At 43.8% G+C, this 17,471-nt stretch overlaps 1 protein-coding gene across 2 annotated transcripts in view; it reads left to right on the forward strand.

The window, feature by feature from the left end:
* The window catches only part of SLC25A26 (solute carrier family 25 member 26), an 83,083-nt gene that overhangs the window by 62,224 nt on the left and 3,388 nt on the right, over positions 1-17,471 (forward strand). For both annotated transcript variants that reach the window (XM_021551006.3, XM_021551013.3), the window contains exons 7-9: positions 6,787-6,856; positions 14,738-14,802; positions 16,208-16,281. In XM_021551006.3, coding sequence (XP_021406681.1) covers positions 6,787-6,856; positions 14,738-14,802; positions 16,208-16,281 — 209 coding nt within the window. The remainder of the gene's footprint in view (positions 1-6,786; positions 6,857-14,737; positions 14,803-16,207; positions 16,282-17,471) is intronic.

A 17,471-nucleotide genomic window follows, 5' to 3' on the forward strand; every position in this document is an offset into this window, starting at 1 on the left:
CCAACCTTTCTGGGAGGGCAGGCACACACTGTGCTGCTCTGCTGGCCCAGGAGCTTCAAAGAAAGATCAAAATCTTCAAGTGACCACGCTCAAGGTGATGTGTGACTCTTCTGGCACTCAGCAGGGCCAGGATTTCCCTCTTTGTCTCACTGCTGAGCAAAATTTAGAGCTCTTAGACTTTCTGCAATTCTAGCGAGCCCACAAGTTTTTTTGTCACTGGTTTTAGCAATAAAATAAGTTTCCCAAATCTGTAGGTTTCACAAATTAAAAGGTGTTATACAAAAAGGGAATGGGGAGAGTCCAGCCATTCCTCTGTGAGGCTGAGAAAATGGGTTGGGTCAGAAGAGGAATTCCATGGGCTGGTTCTGAGCTGGTTTCTGGCCATTTGGGATGAGGTCCTTTGTTTTCTGTTCAGGTGCAGGTGTCACTGTAGGCACGAGGCACGTGTGTGAAGGGGATTGTGCATGTGAACTGAACCATAGGTCTAGAGGACAATGGCACATGTGCTCATTTGCTTGGTTCTCTTGGTTCCTCTCTGCAGAGAACTCAGCTACAGGGGCTGGGATAGGCAATATAGAGTGTGAACTGATTTTAGGGTCAGATCAGCCTCGCTCTTGGCCATCAGTGCAGATAGATTCTGAGATACATTTTGAAGCTTGCTGTGCAATGACTGCTTGATGGCTTTCTGTGGAGGGTCAACACTCTAACCTTGGTTGAAGCTCATTGCACCTGATTTTTAATGTTAATAAGAATGAAAAGTTTACAGAATACTTCTGCCCAACAGCTGGGGTTCTCAGCAGTAATACCTGTTTATAACTCCACCATTGAATCAATAAACCACATGCTATTTCCCTCCTAAAATTTACAGTCAGATCTGTTGCTGCTTAACAGGGCAAGTAGAAAATAGAGGCATATAGCCAAACTGGGCCTTAAATGGATCTCTACAGGTAGGTGACTGTTCTCCTTTTTTCCTGGAGAAGCAGTCTAGTATTTCTTTCCTCTGTGCTCAGCTGCATGTAAGTCAAGAGTAAATGAAAGCCAGGCCCAGCTTTAAAGCCATTTCCTCACAGGCAGTGCAGTAAGTGTTCTACCATACCTCGCTCCCTCTTGGGCTTGATTTTGGGATTAATCCTGCTGGTTAAATAACACTGTCTGCCATTTGCTTAGGTGCTGAAGCAGGAGAACAGCTTTGCTCGGGGTGTTGGGGGCGGGATGTAACGTGTCCATGCCATGAGCAGCGCGGCTGCATTTTTCTCACAAAGGAACAATGCACCCAACAGCTGTTGAGCAAACAGCCCTGGCTTTATTGCTGCCACAATAAGTGTCATTCACGCCGTCCTGGGGCACAGCCCGAGGAATGCTGCACACCATCTGCACCAAAGGGAGAGAAACAAATGCAACCCTTGCTCACAGCACTGCAGGCACGTTTGGGAAAAGTCAGATGGCCTCAGATCATCAATACAGCATTTCAACAGAGCAGAGGAAAACAGGCTCACACAGTCTATAGATACAGAGCCAGATTGTGATGCTCTTGGTCATGCCCAGGCCACAAGTGGTTCTCTAGAAGTTGCTAAGCTTGCCAGTGACATCTGGGGATATTTGAATATCAAAGATTTGATTTGGACACTGAAATTGCTCAAGAATCTTAGCAGATTTCTGCAATTCTTCCATGTAATTTATTCACATGCCCCTACGAAGCACAGATCTATTAGGTAAGAGCAGTGCAGGTGCTCAAGAAAAACCCTGCTGGCTTTAAAGTGATTTTTCAGAAGTGCATTTTCCCTCCCTATATGTCCCTTTGTGCCATGGAAACTGAGTGTAGCTGTTCTGCCTTGCCATGGGAACGCTGTTTCGAAGAACATTTCCTTTAACCAGGCTTTTAGCACATCCATTTTGATTTACATCCAAATGGGTCACAGACATCAATGCAGTATTATATGGGCAGAAAAAGGGAATGAAATGCTTTTAACATGAAAAATATGCTCTTGCATATAGGCCAGCTTTTGTTCTCTTTCAATTTATCTAGGATTTGGGTGGGTTTAATTCTAGGACTGAATTCAGTACTGGCATAAGTGAGCACAACTCCATTAGTGCAAATGGAGTCTCAGCATTTATGTCAACAGTGAACTTAGATCATTGAATTTTTCCCATGTTTGGGCTTGCATGTTTCCTGCAAGATAATATACACATGTACTTGCCCATATGCTGCACATATGCACATAAAAATCCACTGAGGAGGACATTTGGCTCTTTGCTCCACGTTGACTTTATGTATAGAAACAGCAGTCAACTTGTGAAGTTTTTGCTTCTCCTGTAGCTAATGTGCCATGCATCTATAAGGGTCAGCCATGCAGAATGCCACGTTGTGAGTAAAACCCCTAGCAGGAAAGGCAAACATAAAAATTGCTTTTCTTTCCTCAGTCTGCAGGACCTCACATGCACACAGATCCGTGTGATTCATTTGTACTGATTTTTTTCTCCCCTGTTACCATGAAGTTGAACACTGTTGTGAACAGAGGGATACACAGAGATACTATAGATACTTATCATTGGAATGAATTGTAATATTTATTCAGCTGCAGGCCTCAAGTGTAATGTATGCCTTGAGTTCTGCTGGCTTGAAGAATAGCAAGGCCAAGGCAGAGATGTTTTATTCTCTGCAATGCCTCCTGCAGCATTGGTGGTGTTGGGCTGGTCATCAGGTTTGAGAGATGTGGAAGTATTGCATTTTCCTGGATTACCAAAGTGTAGATGTCCTGAATATAGACCATGACCTGGCTGTGTTGGGAACACAAAGCTGACAGCTGATTTTTGCCACAAACTCCTCCTATAAATGTGTGGCAAAGGTGACAGGCATGCACAGGTAAGAGTTGTGTGCACTGCTCAATGGTTATTGCTCATCTGGAGGCCAGGTGCCCTAAGCACTGAGGAGTCTATATTTGTGGGCACTAAATACTTCCCCCCCAGTATTTAAAAGCAGAGGTAATATTTTCCTCATTTGTTGTTTTTTTTTTAATTAGATTGAAGGGCCTTTGGTATATCTTGAGAGTGACTTTTCCAATGCTCACTCTGCTCAACAAAATGGGATGTCCTTGTTTTCTCAGCATCAAAAGAGCTAAATAACATTTGTGGTGAGAATTAGGGGACACTGGCCTATGGAGCAGGATGAAATGGGATCTCTAGGAAGAAAAGTAGGGCTCTGCCCATGTATAAAACTTGACCCTTCTCTGTGAACATTATCCCTGTGGATAATTGGAAATATGCAGTTGGGTTTCCCACTGTGTGCCATCCCCTGAGGCCACACCCTCTGTATTACTTTACATGCTGCAGCAATGCACAGCGAGATTTACATATATATCACAGAAAAGTGTTTACAAAAAAAATTACCATGTGATTGAGCTGGGAAGCTGCAGAGGGCCCCAACTGTATGAGTTTCCATGCACTTCAGCCAGAAGATTTATTTCCAATTTGTTATTCATAAGGGAAGAGAGAGAGAGATTGGGATGGGGTCCTTTGAAGTGGAAAACAAAGTCTTCTATTCAGCCTTCAGCTTAATAGAATACACATGACACAGGCTTGGCATGGCGGCTGCTTTCATGTAACGTGCTCCTTGTCATTTTGCTTCCCTATGCTGTGAATGCTAGTGGGAATGGGAATTGCCCTGGAAAAGCCAGGTTATCCCCTGCAGCCTTCTGCTGGTGTGAGCAGGTAGAAGCCTTTTTGGTGGTGGCAGTGGGGGACCCAGGCTGAGCCAACTGCTGCAGTCGTGTTGGGGCTGTGCTTCATCTTGCAGGAGCACGTGGAGAGAGAGCAGTGTTGTTGGGGCTTCTGCAGGCATTACATGGCCACTTCTGCCCTGTTTTGGAGCCTCTCAGCTGTGCCCCTTGGGCTCTGAGCTCTGCCTGACCTGAGCTCTCACCATTATCCCCCTGAGTGGAAGGCTCTTCTGCTTCTGTGCAGCACCTAGGATGGCAGAGCGTGCCCTAAGCACTGTACCACTGCAATAGCCAGCAGTTTTGTTCAAAGTCAGTGTTTTAGGGAGATATGTATAAGGATCCTCTGTTTCTTTCCAGGAACAAGGCCCTGGTTTTATATTAATCTACACACCCCTAACAGCTTCTGTGCTTTGCCCTGTCGTAATGGTATTAAAAACCTGCTCAAAGGGCAAGTGTTTCTAAAGAACTTACAGGCTGACTTGCCACAAAGCCTGTCAATCAGCTGGTCCATGGGCTATGAGAGAAAACATGTGTGACCTCCAGCACGTCATTCTGGCCCACAGCATCGTGTGGTTAGAAGGAATTTGGACTGGAGTCTTGCTGGTCCTCTTGGCCCTGTGACACTTGTTCCTCTTGGCTTCCTCCAGGATCATGTCCTCGTGCCCTGCTTCCCTCTTGCTCTTCTGCATGTTCAGGTTTGGAGCTCTGAGTGAATCACCGAAATTGGAGATGGAAAGAAACACATGAAGTCATCTCATCCTGCCCTTGCCAGTGCAAGATTATTCCCCACAGTTCAGTGCTGAGTGCCTTCTCCAATCTATTTTTAAATGACTCAAAGGAGAGGGCTTTCCTCTCCTCCCTGGGGAGGCTGGCTCCTCGGTTCGGTAGACCTCACTGTTGGGGAATTTGCTTCCTGTTCTCCAGCCTCGATTCTCCTTTTCCCTAATTTAATTGAACTGTTCCTGGCTCCACCCTTCTAAAGCATTTTCCATATTGCATGACTGTTGCAAATACCTGTTGTCAATTTGCAGGCATAATGGATGGGAATTCATTGCTGCTTGCCTTGCTTGGCAGAGGCTCTTTGTGCAGAGCTGCCCTGGGCAGCCAGGCTTTATCAGAAACTAGATTTTAGAGCTACATGCCAAGAAATCAGGACGACCTTTTCCTTCTTCTTTGGACAATGACATTAACATAAAACCCCATCATGACTGAGAATGGCTTCTGGCAAAGCCATGAATGTCTGTGTTCATGGGCTGGTTTTCCTCTTAGTCCCCCAGCAGCTCTTCCACAGCACATTTTTACATGGCAGCAGTAACTGTTCTGAGTTCTTGGGTTTAGCTGGAGATGTACAGATGTTTGGAGAACGTTTAATAAAAAAATACAATAATCCTGTTTTTACCAAAAGAAAGCTGCGGCTCCAGCAGCTCAGTTTTTAAACCCTGGATTTCAGTTCAAGGTTTATTAAGCACCTGAAGTGTTTTGCAGATGGGTGCTGAAGGTGGGATTTAGGCTTTGACAATACCCAGATACTCTGGAAGGTAGTTTGTCTATGGTAGCATGTCCTTCTTCTATCAGGACTGAGTTGCAAGAGAACTGCGTGTCCAAAGACTGTGAGTTATTCCAGAAAAGCATATTATGGTTTTGAAGAATAATGAATCTCCATTTATTTATTTATGAAATGAAAATCAGTTTCTGCTGTGGGTGACAGTAGAATAGCAGCCCATACCAAAAACACCAGGAAAAGAATGGCTAGCATTAGAGAGGCTGGAAGCCCTTTAGTGCTTTCGTACAGCAGAGCTGCAGCTATTTAGCTGTGGCAGGGTACCAAACAACATTGTGGCTGGCCATTGTTGCTTGAACAGTTTGATTTTTAAAACATTCAACTGAAATACAACTGCCAGCCAAGCTGGAAGAAGCGAGTCACGAGGACAGCATGTTAAATGAAGAGTCAGCAAAGGAGAGCAGAGTCCTGCTCCAGTGGAAAGTGCAGACCAGGACTGCAGACCAGGAGCCCAAGAGCAATAATCTCAGCCTAGCACTGCTATCCAGTTGCTTTTGAGAACATTTTATAGAACAGAAGTAATATGACTTTAAAAAGAAGGAGGATGCCACAGCTATGAAATAAAAGTGCTGATTTCTCAGCGGTGGGCCTCAGAAGGGCCGTGGATCCCATCCCTTTTTGCTCAGTACTGATCCTCACATCATAAAGCAGAACCCTCTCCTCCAGAGAGCTTCCAGTGTGAAGTGTTCCAGGAGATGAGAAAGGGGTGATGGGGCAGGGTGCAGGGGGGGAGAGCACAGTGTAGCTGCCAAGGAAAGCCTCTCCCAGCAGACACTGGCCTTTGCTGCTGATACTCACTGGGCTCATCAAATTGTGACTTGAGAGGTGGGTTTGAAAGGCATTGTTCTTTTTGGGACTTTAAATGTGTGTTTAAATGCTGCTGTGAGGAAATGGATGGGAGCAGGGTGTGTGGGAGCCATGGAGAGGAGGGTGTGTGGTCCCTAAGAACGCCAAGTGAAAAACAGAGACACACCTGCTTTGGGATGTAATGGGAGTGATAAGATTAATTCCTTAATGATGGGGGTTTTTGGGGAGTGTAAGGGGAAGGGTTGCTTTAATAAATGCAGGGGAGCAAACAGGACTTGTATCTCATGGAAGTGGGAGCTGTTCATTTTAAAAGGAAGCCTTTTGTACATCTGGGCCGAGCTGATATTGGTTCTTGCACGCCGCCCTCACGCTCAGTGTTTTGCTTTGTGCTGTTTTATCTGCCAAAATGAAAATAAATTCACAAAATATTTGCAAAGTTGCATGGCCACAGGCTTAAATACATACATATGAATTCCCTGAAAGCAATTTGCTTCAAGCCCTCCTCAGTTCCAGACGTCTTTCTCACTCCATCTGCTTGTTCAAGTACACAAGTTCCTTGGGAAAAATCACTTATTACATCACTCAAAAATGCCACAAAAATAGCTTTTCACTTAAGTTCCCATCCTCAGAGTTAACTCACATGGGGATCAGATAGATTCAAACATTTAATAACTTTTTATTTTCCTTTCTCTTTAAACACAGGATCTCTGGTCATGGAAGCAGGGTCACGTGGTGGATTCTTGGCAGTCAGCAGTCTGTGGAGCTTTTGCAGGTGCAAAGGATTATATGTTATACTGGGAAAGACTAAAGAAGAAAGGGAAAAATGTGCAAATCTATTAAGTATAGCAGAACAGCATTCCTTTGTAATTCAAGTTTGTTTAGAAGAAAATGGATCCAGTTGTTGTTTGGAAATCAGAAAGTCAGCAAAGGAAAGAGAAAAAAAAAAAAAAGACTTAACCAGGGTGTCTGTTTGAAAGACAACCAATTTGTTTTTGACAAATTTCTGTTATTTAAAATCTGTGGGCCTGTCAGTCAGGCTTTGTGATTATTTCAAAGTTGATTTGTAAAATCCTCATCCAGGAGAAACTTCTCTTGGGTGGGGGTTTGTGCAGCTGTTCGCTCCGAGCACTTCCCCAGGGGCTGAAGTGATTGCAGAGGCCGTGATTCACCATTCCTGTGACAGCTCTGACAGCCACCTAGATTAACTGGAGGCAGGAGAGCAGAGGGCCAGCGCTGCTCAGCCTGGAGGCAAAAGCCTTCCGCAGCAAAAAAAACCCCAGAGGATGAAACATCTGGGCAATCTCCAGACACTACAACAAGAATAAAGGGTGGCAGAATACAATACTGCACTATTTATTACCAAACAAGCCAGAAGTTAATTGAATTCTTCAGTAGGCTTCTTGCTTGATTTTAGCCTACTGTACTTGCTTCCAAAAAAACAAAAAGAGGGAAAAGAAATCAATTAATGACTCATCAGTATAGCTGACAAGTTTGAGGGAGGAGCGATTCAGCTGTCTTAATAGAAAAAACAGATTAATAGTAAAGGAATGGATAGCCAGAGCTTTTTCCCCAAGGAGCTAAAATACATTTTGAGATTCCAAACCAGTAACAGAATATGTGGAAAAAATAAATCCCGTTTAAAGAGAAATGACAGCATTTCTTGAAATAGAGATTATCAAAAGCAAAGCTTGTTCTTTGATAATTTACAAACTCGGAGCCATTACATTGTATGTAATAAGTTCTGTTAGGGGAAATGAAGTATTAATAGCAGCAGAATTCCAGCAGAGACTGAGGCTTCATTTTGGAGGGCACTGAAACTGGAGGCAGCGCGGCTGGAGCTGCACAGAGTTAAGCAGATCGGGTGTGTGAGCAATGAGGGAATGGTTGAGGTAGAACTGATTCCATTTTGGGGCCAAGGGAATATTTTAGGTGACCTCTTGTAGTCTTGTCCAGCTGTATTTTTTCTGTTTATGCTGATGGGAAGGGAGTTTTATTCTGCTTAAGATCCTGCTGCTGGATTTTACACCGACTTCATCAATCAGTGCTAACAAAGTAACAGCGAATGAAGCGGGTCGTTCATTTTTGTTTTGAAACAAATCAAACTAACAGACTAAAAATGCTTTAAAATGCAATCTGTATGTCTGCAGGTGTGATGGTGATCATTAATTTACCACTGTTGATTTCTTTACAGTTAGATTGATACAAAAACTGTGTTCAGGCATGTTCAGAGAGCTGGAAAGGTTATCTGATTAACCCAAAGCCTTGCAGAGTAATTTCCTGAGGTCAAATTTGGGAATTTAGTGCAGTGCCTCCAGTTCCTTCTCTGTATGTCCTGATTCTGACCAGTTGTGCTTGGACTTGGTACTATTTAATGGATGTTCAGCAGTGTCTGCTCCTTGTCTAGCAGAAGGAGCCTCCAGAGGCACAGCTGTGCATGGACATGTGCTCACTGTCCTTTGGCACATGCTGGGGACATCCACACTTTGTGCTGGAGGAGACACCAGGTCCTGGAGACCCCAGCACAGAGACTTCCAGGTCCATGTGGTGGTAGATGAGACCACCTAGGCTCTATTCCCCAAGCACAAATCTTTGCAGACTAGGAGTCTTATTTTGTAGATCATGTTGTAATTGGTGAGGATAAATATTCTCTGTCTTACCTTCCTCCAGCCAGCTTTTTCTTCTCTGTTGTCTCCCTATTATTTCTTTTTCACCAGCAGCATTGTAATCTTCCTTTCTCATGTGTCCTTTGAGGATTTGCTTCAAAACTCAGGAGGTTGAGCTCTTTTGGGATCAGAACCTTCCCTTCTGTCTCCATTGTCTCCCTCTGAGACAGTGGTAACAAGCTGGCTCTGATATCGATCTATTCTGGTACAGCATCCATTCTATTTCACTGAAAATATTTAGCCTTCTTGCTGAGGGGAGGCAGTGGAAAAATAATCTCCTGCATTCTGAACAATGGATTCCAGAGTTAAAAATTATTACTACCTACATGAAGCTTCAGATGAGGGAAGAAAAGGCCAACCAAACTCTTTATCCCTTTCTTTGCATCCCAAAATGAAAACAAATATAAAACCTCACCAGTACCCTGTGAATAAAACAAGATGGATGTGTGCATAGAAGTGATTTTAAATCACTCTGTTATTATCCTTAAAAGGAGAATGTTGTCCAAAAAACAACCTTTGCACACAGATATGCCCTCAAATGCCACCGTGGTGGTGGTGGGATGGTGAAATCACACAGACAGGCTTTTCTCCTGTGTTCTTTGCTTGAATTCAATACTTTCTAAAAATATGTTAGAGGTCCTGAGGGGCAGGGTAATAAGCTGAAAGAAACTGAAAGAAAAGTCCTGTTTAGCTTCCCTTTATGGCACACACACACATATGTGTGTGTCTGTATGAGTTGGTTATAACTATTTGATGAAGGCAGAACCAAGAGCAACAATCTGTTGAATTCCATCCCCAGTGCCTGTGAAATGGCAGCAGTTTCAGCCCTCATATGTAAAATGGATGTATGTGATCCATGGGCTTTTAATGGAAATGTAATAGGCATGAACATAAATATTAGAGATTCAGAATCCTCTCTGACTCATCTGTTAATAATGTAATCCCTCAAGGCCTTGTCCAGCTTTATCATCATCTTTGGTGTGTTAACAGAGATGTTTGGAGTATTTGGGGAGTGGGAAAAGGTGATACATGAGCAGCTGGTGGGGAAGAACCCAAGGGTATATCTAAATGAGATTTTAAGCCTGGGGTTGTGTTTGAACCAGACCTTGCCTCATGTCTGAACTGTTTGGACACCACCCCAGATCTGGGCAGGGCATGGAGGCAGAGGAGGGAGGCATGTCCCCACACAGGCACGATTCTGGTTTCACCCCATGCTTAAGTCTTCTCTGGGCTTAGACTGCCTGGCTGGAGCAGCCCAGCCCTGCAGTGCAGCCAGGCAGGCTGTCCCAGGAGAGTTCTGGGTTTCCTGTGTTCTCCATGCAGGTGGGACAGTGGCAAGGAAATCCTGCTATTGGGTATTAGCTGTTGGAGTACTGCCCTGGAGCAGCGAGGTGATCCCCAGCTTGTCAGAGAACCTGAATATCCATTTAATGTGGCTGAAAATTGCCCCGTTAAGATGCATTCTTTCTCACTGCCATAAGAAAAAATGTGGTTTAACATTAATAATTAATGTTCTGTGGTAACAAAGTCACCAAGAATGGAGGTGCAAGTCCAGTGAGTCATAATGCACTAAGGAGAGCTTTTTGCACATTAACAGGGAGGATTTCCCATCACTTTTGTTTTGATCTAATCAGCCCTGACAAGATTACACACTGTGTCTAAAAGCCTCTTTAACTCTATAGCTCTGAATAAATTTTTGAGTAGTTCTCAAGATTTCCCTGCAGAGTCTGCTTGGAACATGCTGCTAGCCCTGAATTGGTTAAATCTCTGGAGGGAGCAGTGCTTTGTCCTGGTATTTCTGCTGACATCCAAAGAGGTTCTTGGATCACTTTGCTCTGCTATGGGCAGGTGTCGTTCCCACGCTGATAAAGGACCAGAATAAACTTCCTCTTAAAAAATTCAAATGATACCAATAAAATAAAAGTTCAGATAAGAACTTATTGATTGAAGAATTCTGAAAAATTGGAAATCAGTCAGTGTAAAAGGAAGCTATGAGGTTTAGCACTGGACCTGAGCAACTCAGTTTTTCAACCCATGTCTCGGTTTTGAGACAAATTTCAGGAGAAAATATCCTGGAATGAATGTTTCCTCTAAAGAGAAGGGCTCCAATAATCCCTTTTTGCCAATGAGAGACATGAATACCAGGGTGAAAGTGAAAAAACCCCTGTTTATTAACAAAAAGCAAGGTCCTGGGTAACCTCCAGGTGTCAGTACAGAAAATAATAATGAAGAAAGCCAATAGTACAGTTTGACCTGAATAATTTTTCTTTTCCTAAAATGGGCTAATCGCAACAAGGAACAAATTCCTGTCTCTTGAAATGAGCTTGACCTACAGTACAGGGCTGGTATTGCAGAAGGGAGAGCAGAATTCTGGCCATATGACAGGAACTCAAACTCAGGGAGAACCCTGCAGAAAAGGTGAGGAGAAGTTAAAATGGTACAGAAAAGCAAGATGCCAAAACTGAAGGAGAACTTGTCTTCCTCCCTTTATAGGATCTTATTTGAGGATTGTGTCTAAGTACCTGAGAAACATTTTCCTGTAGCAGCAAATTCTACAGGCTGTGAGAACCTAGGGTTGTGTATTGTTCCCAGCTGAAGTATTTCCCTCAGTTCTGATGCTTTTATTTGTGTGTGACAGCTAAAATGGTAGAAAACGCCAGCAGCAACCTAGGGGAATGTTTTAGGTCTTCAAGTCTTTTTAATTCTTATTGCCAAATAAAGGTAAATCATTCTCTGCAGATGTCTGTCACCAGCACTTCCATCAAGGACTGGTCACTGGGAAAGTGTGAGTAGCAGGGGGATTTTCTGTTTAACACCCTGACTTGGTAAAGTGTGAATATACAGTGACCATTGTAACTTCTTGGGAGATGGGTGATGAATTTTCCACTGCTGCATGAAGGTTTATTTTCCCAACAGAGGAATTTGTCACTCTGCTAGAAGTATTAATGAGCCAAGAGCCTTCTCTCATGTGAAAATCCATCTTTAGCCTACTTGCTGAGCCCAAGTCATCCCCAGCTCTGTCTAGAGCAAGGGAGGAAGGAGCCTTCTCCAAGAGCGAGTTGGTGAGTGAGCCTGGACACAGACTGACTGCAAAGGTGCCGTTTCCTCCATCAGCTCTGCAGAGAAATCAGCATGATGTAGGAGTGGGAGGCTCCATGTGTTTGGGCCTTTCTTGTCCACATGATACTCTGATGCTTTTCCTGGCTGATGATTAGTGGAGCAGACTCCAGCCTCATGTGGCAGCTCTTGGTGAGTTCAGTGACAGCTGGAACTGAATGATTATTAAATAATTAAGTGATTTAAAGATCTGTTGGGCCCTATTGTGGATATTAGTGCAGTGCACAGCCCTCCTATTTTCAATTAATAGACTGGCTTTAACAGTTTGTGTCTGTTGTATCAATCTGGTGATTGGAAGCAGTCAAATTTTAAGTTCCTTTATTCTCTTCCTAGATACCTGTGTACTAACTTTAAGAGGTCACTCTAAAATTATCTTGGACACTTAAAGTTAAGGCTGGAGAACATTCATTTTGTCAGAATCTCTGCCTTCAATAAAAAGCAGTCCCCAACAAATGCTAGCTTTAATCTCATGTTTTTGTCAAGCATATACAAACTTGCTTTTAATTTAGCCGCTATCCTGCTGCTTGTTGTGCTTATGAAGCATTTTATTGTTGCTGTTGCCATTCAGAACTGATTGGTAAATCTGTACCAAATACTTCCCAGTGATGGAAAAAGAAACATTGAAATGTTAATAACGAAAGAGTAGGGAAGATCCAGATGTCAGTTGGGGAAAGAATGAAAACCAATCAGCCTTGATTAAACTTTTCAGATAAGAATTTGGGAACATCATGCCAGGATAAATTGTGTTTGTTCTAACCACTCTATCAGCCAAGACTGAAGCTGCTGCCAATAAGAAACTCTCAGGAATAAATGCATAAAAAAAGTTACAGGGATCTGATAAGGGACGTAAGTTAGTCTGATTAAAGTGTTGCCATCAGAGCTGGGTGATGCTTTAAGATTTTTTTGCTTGATACAGGCCTGACAACCACATGGTTCACTGTTTAATTTTAGCTTGGTCTGTGGGCAAAGGAAGGGCTTCTACATCCAGACTTGTAAAGCCACTATTTTCCATGGAGATTATTTTTACCATTCTAAAAATACATTGCTGACATGAGTGCCGAAGTTTCTACCCGGACCATTCTCAAAGCCTTTTGGTCACTTACGCAAAAACTGGCTCACAATAAAAAGATTTTCTGACCTTAAAGAAGGGCCAAGAATGGACTGGAATTTATTTTAACTTGCTCATAGTTTCTGCCTTGACTCCTTGAATACAGCCCATTTTTCTGCTTTTTAGTGAGGTATCACTGCTAGAAAGCTTCCGGCAGAGTGAACCACGTGGGCCAACCTTATGGGAGTGCAAGCTGCTCCTAAAACCAGGCATTTTGGGCTGCTCACTAACTCAACTTTCCTGCTATTCTTGTGTGAGATCCAGGGGACTGCACATGTGCCTTACTGCATCTCCTGAACTCTCATGGGACATTCCTTAATTAACTGTAAGAAGTCAAGTAGGGTGCCAGCTGGCCCAGCCTCCTCTGTCATAAAACAGGGGTTGAATATGTTCAAGTTAAGGTGGTTGAGAAAGAGAGATACAGGTAAAGCCAACAGGGTTGTTTTTTTTTTTTTTTCCATTACTTTACAGATTTTAGAAGAAATGCTCTTTCCCTTCTCCCATCCCAAGAAAAGAGAGATCAATTTTTCTACATTCCATAAAACTTGGAACAGAAATAGATTATTTTTAGCTTATTCCCTGGGTGCTGTGTAGGCTTCAGTCTTTGGAGTCACTTTGTTCCCAGCTGTAGCAGATACAGGATTTATACAAGCTCCAGAGAAAAGAAAAAAATTAGGAGGAAGAAGAAAGATTTCAGAACAAGCCTCTTGCTCTCTTTTCTCCCCCCTTTCTTCCCCTTTCATTCTTCACTTACTGCTGCTCCTGCATTTTAGAAGTTTCCTTCACTTTGGCTCTTCCTCAGTATGAATTGCTCTCTTGAAATATTTTGAACAGATGAAGGAAAGATTAGAATTGATTTTAAGATGTGGAAATCCTGGGAGGAAAAGCAGCAGAGCTGGTCCCTAGATAGCAAAAGAGGCCAGGCTGTAGTCACAGGGTTAAAATACAGAGCCAGACTCACACATTTCGGGGTGAGACATGCAGATGGATAAGCTGAAGATTTCTGGCTTTCAGGAGGAAATCCACAGCTGAGCTGGCTGTGGCAAGTGACAGTAATGAGCTCCAAGGGTGAAGTTAGGGAGTGAGTAGAGAATAAAAATGCCTCTGAGGGTAAGATGGCACTTGTGACAGCAGACTTCTGACAACGTCCTAAGACCCTTGGGTAGCTTCACATTGTTGTTATCCAAAGTGGAGCTGATTTAAACTGTTGGAGATGAGCTCCATCCCAAACACTGACTTGTCTTTTTTTCCTTGGAACAGTCCCAGATCCAGTCTGTGTGTGTCTAGTGAGTAGCCCAAGCATATGTGTTTCAGATGCAGAGCATGATTCTGTCCTTCCAGCATTTAAATGGTCAGACTTTAATTCTCTGTGCAGAACACAGCATGACTGCTTTATTTTCCCATCTCTGCAAATGAGTAAGCAGGTTTTCTTCTTTCCAAACTTGCTGTAGATGTTAGAAGTGGAATCTGTTATCCTTACAACCTTCCTATGTTCATATATGTACAGAGTCCAGAACAAGAAGACAGTAATGCCCCTGGGGGTGTTTGGATTTACAGTTAAGCAGCAGAGAGCTGTTTCTAAAGTCAATACACAGAAACAAAATGTCTGTGTACAGACCTTGTACCTGGGCTCTGTCGTGAGGGAACGTGCTGTAGGCATTAATAACAGAGCAGTGTTGACCACAACCCTGGGAATTATAGGCAGTGTGGCATTCATATTCACACAACAATGTCTCACTTGTGCTTGGTATTTTAATTTTCTCAGGTGGATTTGCAGCTGCAGTCACCACACCGCTCGACGTAGCAAAGACAAGAATTATGTTGGCAAAGGTAAGAGGGAGGGAGGCAGGCCAGCAGACAGGCCAGGGAATGGCCTGGGCATTCCAGGGTTTCTGTAGGGTCATTACAGAATGAAATCTAGCACCTATTAATAATCATTTCTGCTCCTGTCTAGGAGGCAGGAGTAGATGTGAACAGGCATCGCATGCAGAATTAATGAAATTGTTGTGTTCCTTTTCTTGAATGCTTCTCTGGTCCTTTCCCAAAGGAGATGTCTGAAACAAACCTGGGCTTGTGCTCAGCTTCCAGAGTCTCATGCAGTGTCTTTAGGAGAAAAGCCTTGCAGAGTGAGAGTTAACCCAAAGTTAAACTGCCCATCAGGGATTTATTCCACTGTTCCGATAATTCAGAACGTGTGTATGTCTTTTCTGAGGAGGGCTTGGTACTGGATTTTCTCTTGTAAGATGTTAAACTATAGAGATTGTGATGGCCAACATCTGCCAACCAGGCAGAAGGAAGACTGCTTGTAAGATCAGCAAGTTTAATTAAAGTTTAGAAATTGCTAGTGAGTCTGGTGTTCCCATCATCATCTCACTGACCCAGGGCAGAGCTGACAGCCACCAAGCTAAGAGCCCTCAGCAGGTGGATGTTCCTAAAGCCTTTCCCAGCTCTGAAAAGAGCTGTTGTGTCGGTGAAGGATGGGCATTCTGGAGTTTCTGTGGGTGTTTTTACCCTCACTTCTCTCAGTTTGGGGTGTTGCTTGTTGCTAACAGCTGAGTCACATGTGCTGTATTATCTGTCATTGCTGGGTTGTGTCTGCTGCAGCTTCTTTGTCTTTGGGTAGTGTTGGTGATAAACCTGTAAAAACTGGGTTTCCTTTATCTCTGCCTCTCTCCTGAGCAACCAGGTGAAGAAATGAGGGTGCTTTGAGACCACTCAGTTTCTATCAGTCCTTTCACATTAAGAATTCACACATGGAATTTAAGTGTCTCTAGTCCTTCAGTTTGTCCTCTGTTTTGCACTCAAGACAATTTTCACATGCAATATACTATTCAGGGTGGTTTTTTTGTGTTGTTTTTTGTTTGTTTGTTTGTTTGTTTGTCTTTTAAATCTAAAGGAGCTGCAAAGTCACTTGGTGCTTTGAGAGTGTGTTTTTATTAAGGTCTAACTGCAGTGCCAGCTGCTGGATATAGAGCTGAGTGTTGTGCAGAAGGGACTGGCTGCCCAGTTCTGAACTGACCAGCTCTGGGACCTTGATTGTTTTGTTCTTCTGTGCCTCTGCTTCACTGTCTGCCCTTTTTGTCATTCCTGGAGATGAGGAGCTTGTGCCTGTGCCTGGGGTAAGGAGGTTATTCAGATGTCTGTAATTCCTGTCATGTAGCACTAACCAGGCACAGGAGCTCAGTGAATAACTAAACCTCTGCCAACATTTTCAATCTCTCTCTCTGTGGTGCAGGCTGGTTCCAGCAATGCCAGTGGGAATGTTCTGGCTGCCCTTGGTGGCATCTGGAGGACACAAGGCCTGTCAGGGTAAGGACGTGCTGCACCTCAGGGGTTGTGCTGTGTGTTTTAGGGGGTGTGAGAGGATGGGGTGGGATCTGTTTCTGTTTAAATACTGGCATACAGAAAAGCCTTTTGATTGCTGCACACCTGGGCAGGGAGCAACAGTCGGGTAGCCAAGAACAAATCCCTCAGGGAGGTTGAGTGTCCTCACCTTAGCCCTGGCTGGGGGCAGTGTCCAGGGAAGAGTACAGAAAAGAGGGCATTGTTGGGTGTATGCCCAACCTCCAAGCCCAGCTCCAGGTGTCAGAGGCAAGGGTGATTTTTTTTTAATATATATTTGTGTTATAATATATATATATTTGTGTTAATAACGTATGATGGACTTTTCCCTGTAGATGTTTGTGATTTGTATCCCTTTAAATTCAGGCACATCTCGTGGCAGTTTCAGCAGTGTCATTTGAGGTGCCAGGGAAGGTCAGCATAGGCCCCACAAGCCCCTTATGGACAGTTTTTCCTCCTCCTGGCTATTTCTTGCAGATGTGAAAGCACCAGCAAGGTCTCCTCTGTTCCTTTCAATTCCCCATTCTTGTTGTGAAGCTCAGTGTGAGCAGGCAGTGCCAGTGTGGTGCCAGCAGTGGGGACAAGCTGAAGCAGAGGGAGGAGCTGCAAGCTTTGAATCTCCTCTTAGGTCTGGCCTTGAGCACGTGCCCCCAGATTTTTGCAGTGTGCAAAAGTGCAAGTTTGAGCCAGGCTTGAGTACAAAGAGTAGGTCTGAGCAGCCACAGAGCAGCTCTCCAGAGCTTTCTGCTGTAGCCAGAGTGGAGAAATGTTCTGGGCTTTCCTCTGACCAGCTGAGGAAGTCTTTGGTGATGTCCATCCAGTCTCTTAAGTGCCTCCCTTTGTCCAGTCCTGAGACAGAGGATTGCTCTCCTGACCTTGGAGCAGTGTGGAACAGAGTCTTCTGCTGGTGTTTCTAGAACATTTTGAATGTGTCAAAATTATTATTGATTTTTACTGACACCACCCTATCCTCTTTGAGTGTGTGTCTTACACCAGTAGTTGGCCTCTGAAAGTAAATATATGTTTTAACTTCTTCAGTCCATGAAGTTCAGCCTGTGCTTCCTTCAGCAGGGCTCATGTCTCACCTGTTTTTGGGCTGGAAGAGAAACAGAGGGATTTTTGGAAGGTTGGGACTTTTCCCTGTAGTTTTCCCTAGA

The sequence above is a fragment of the Lonchura striata genome, chromosome 12 (genome assembly GCF_046129695.1).
Source record: "Lonchura striata isolate bLonStr1 chromosome 12, bLonStr1.mat, whole genome shotgun sequence".
Lineage (NCBI taxonomy): Eukaryota > Metazoa > Chordata > Aves > Passeriformes > Estrildidae > Lonchura > Lonchura striata.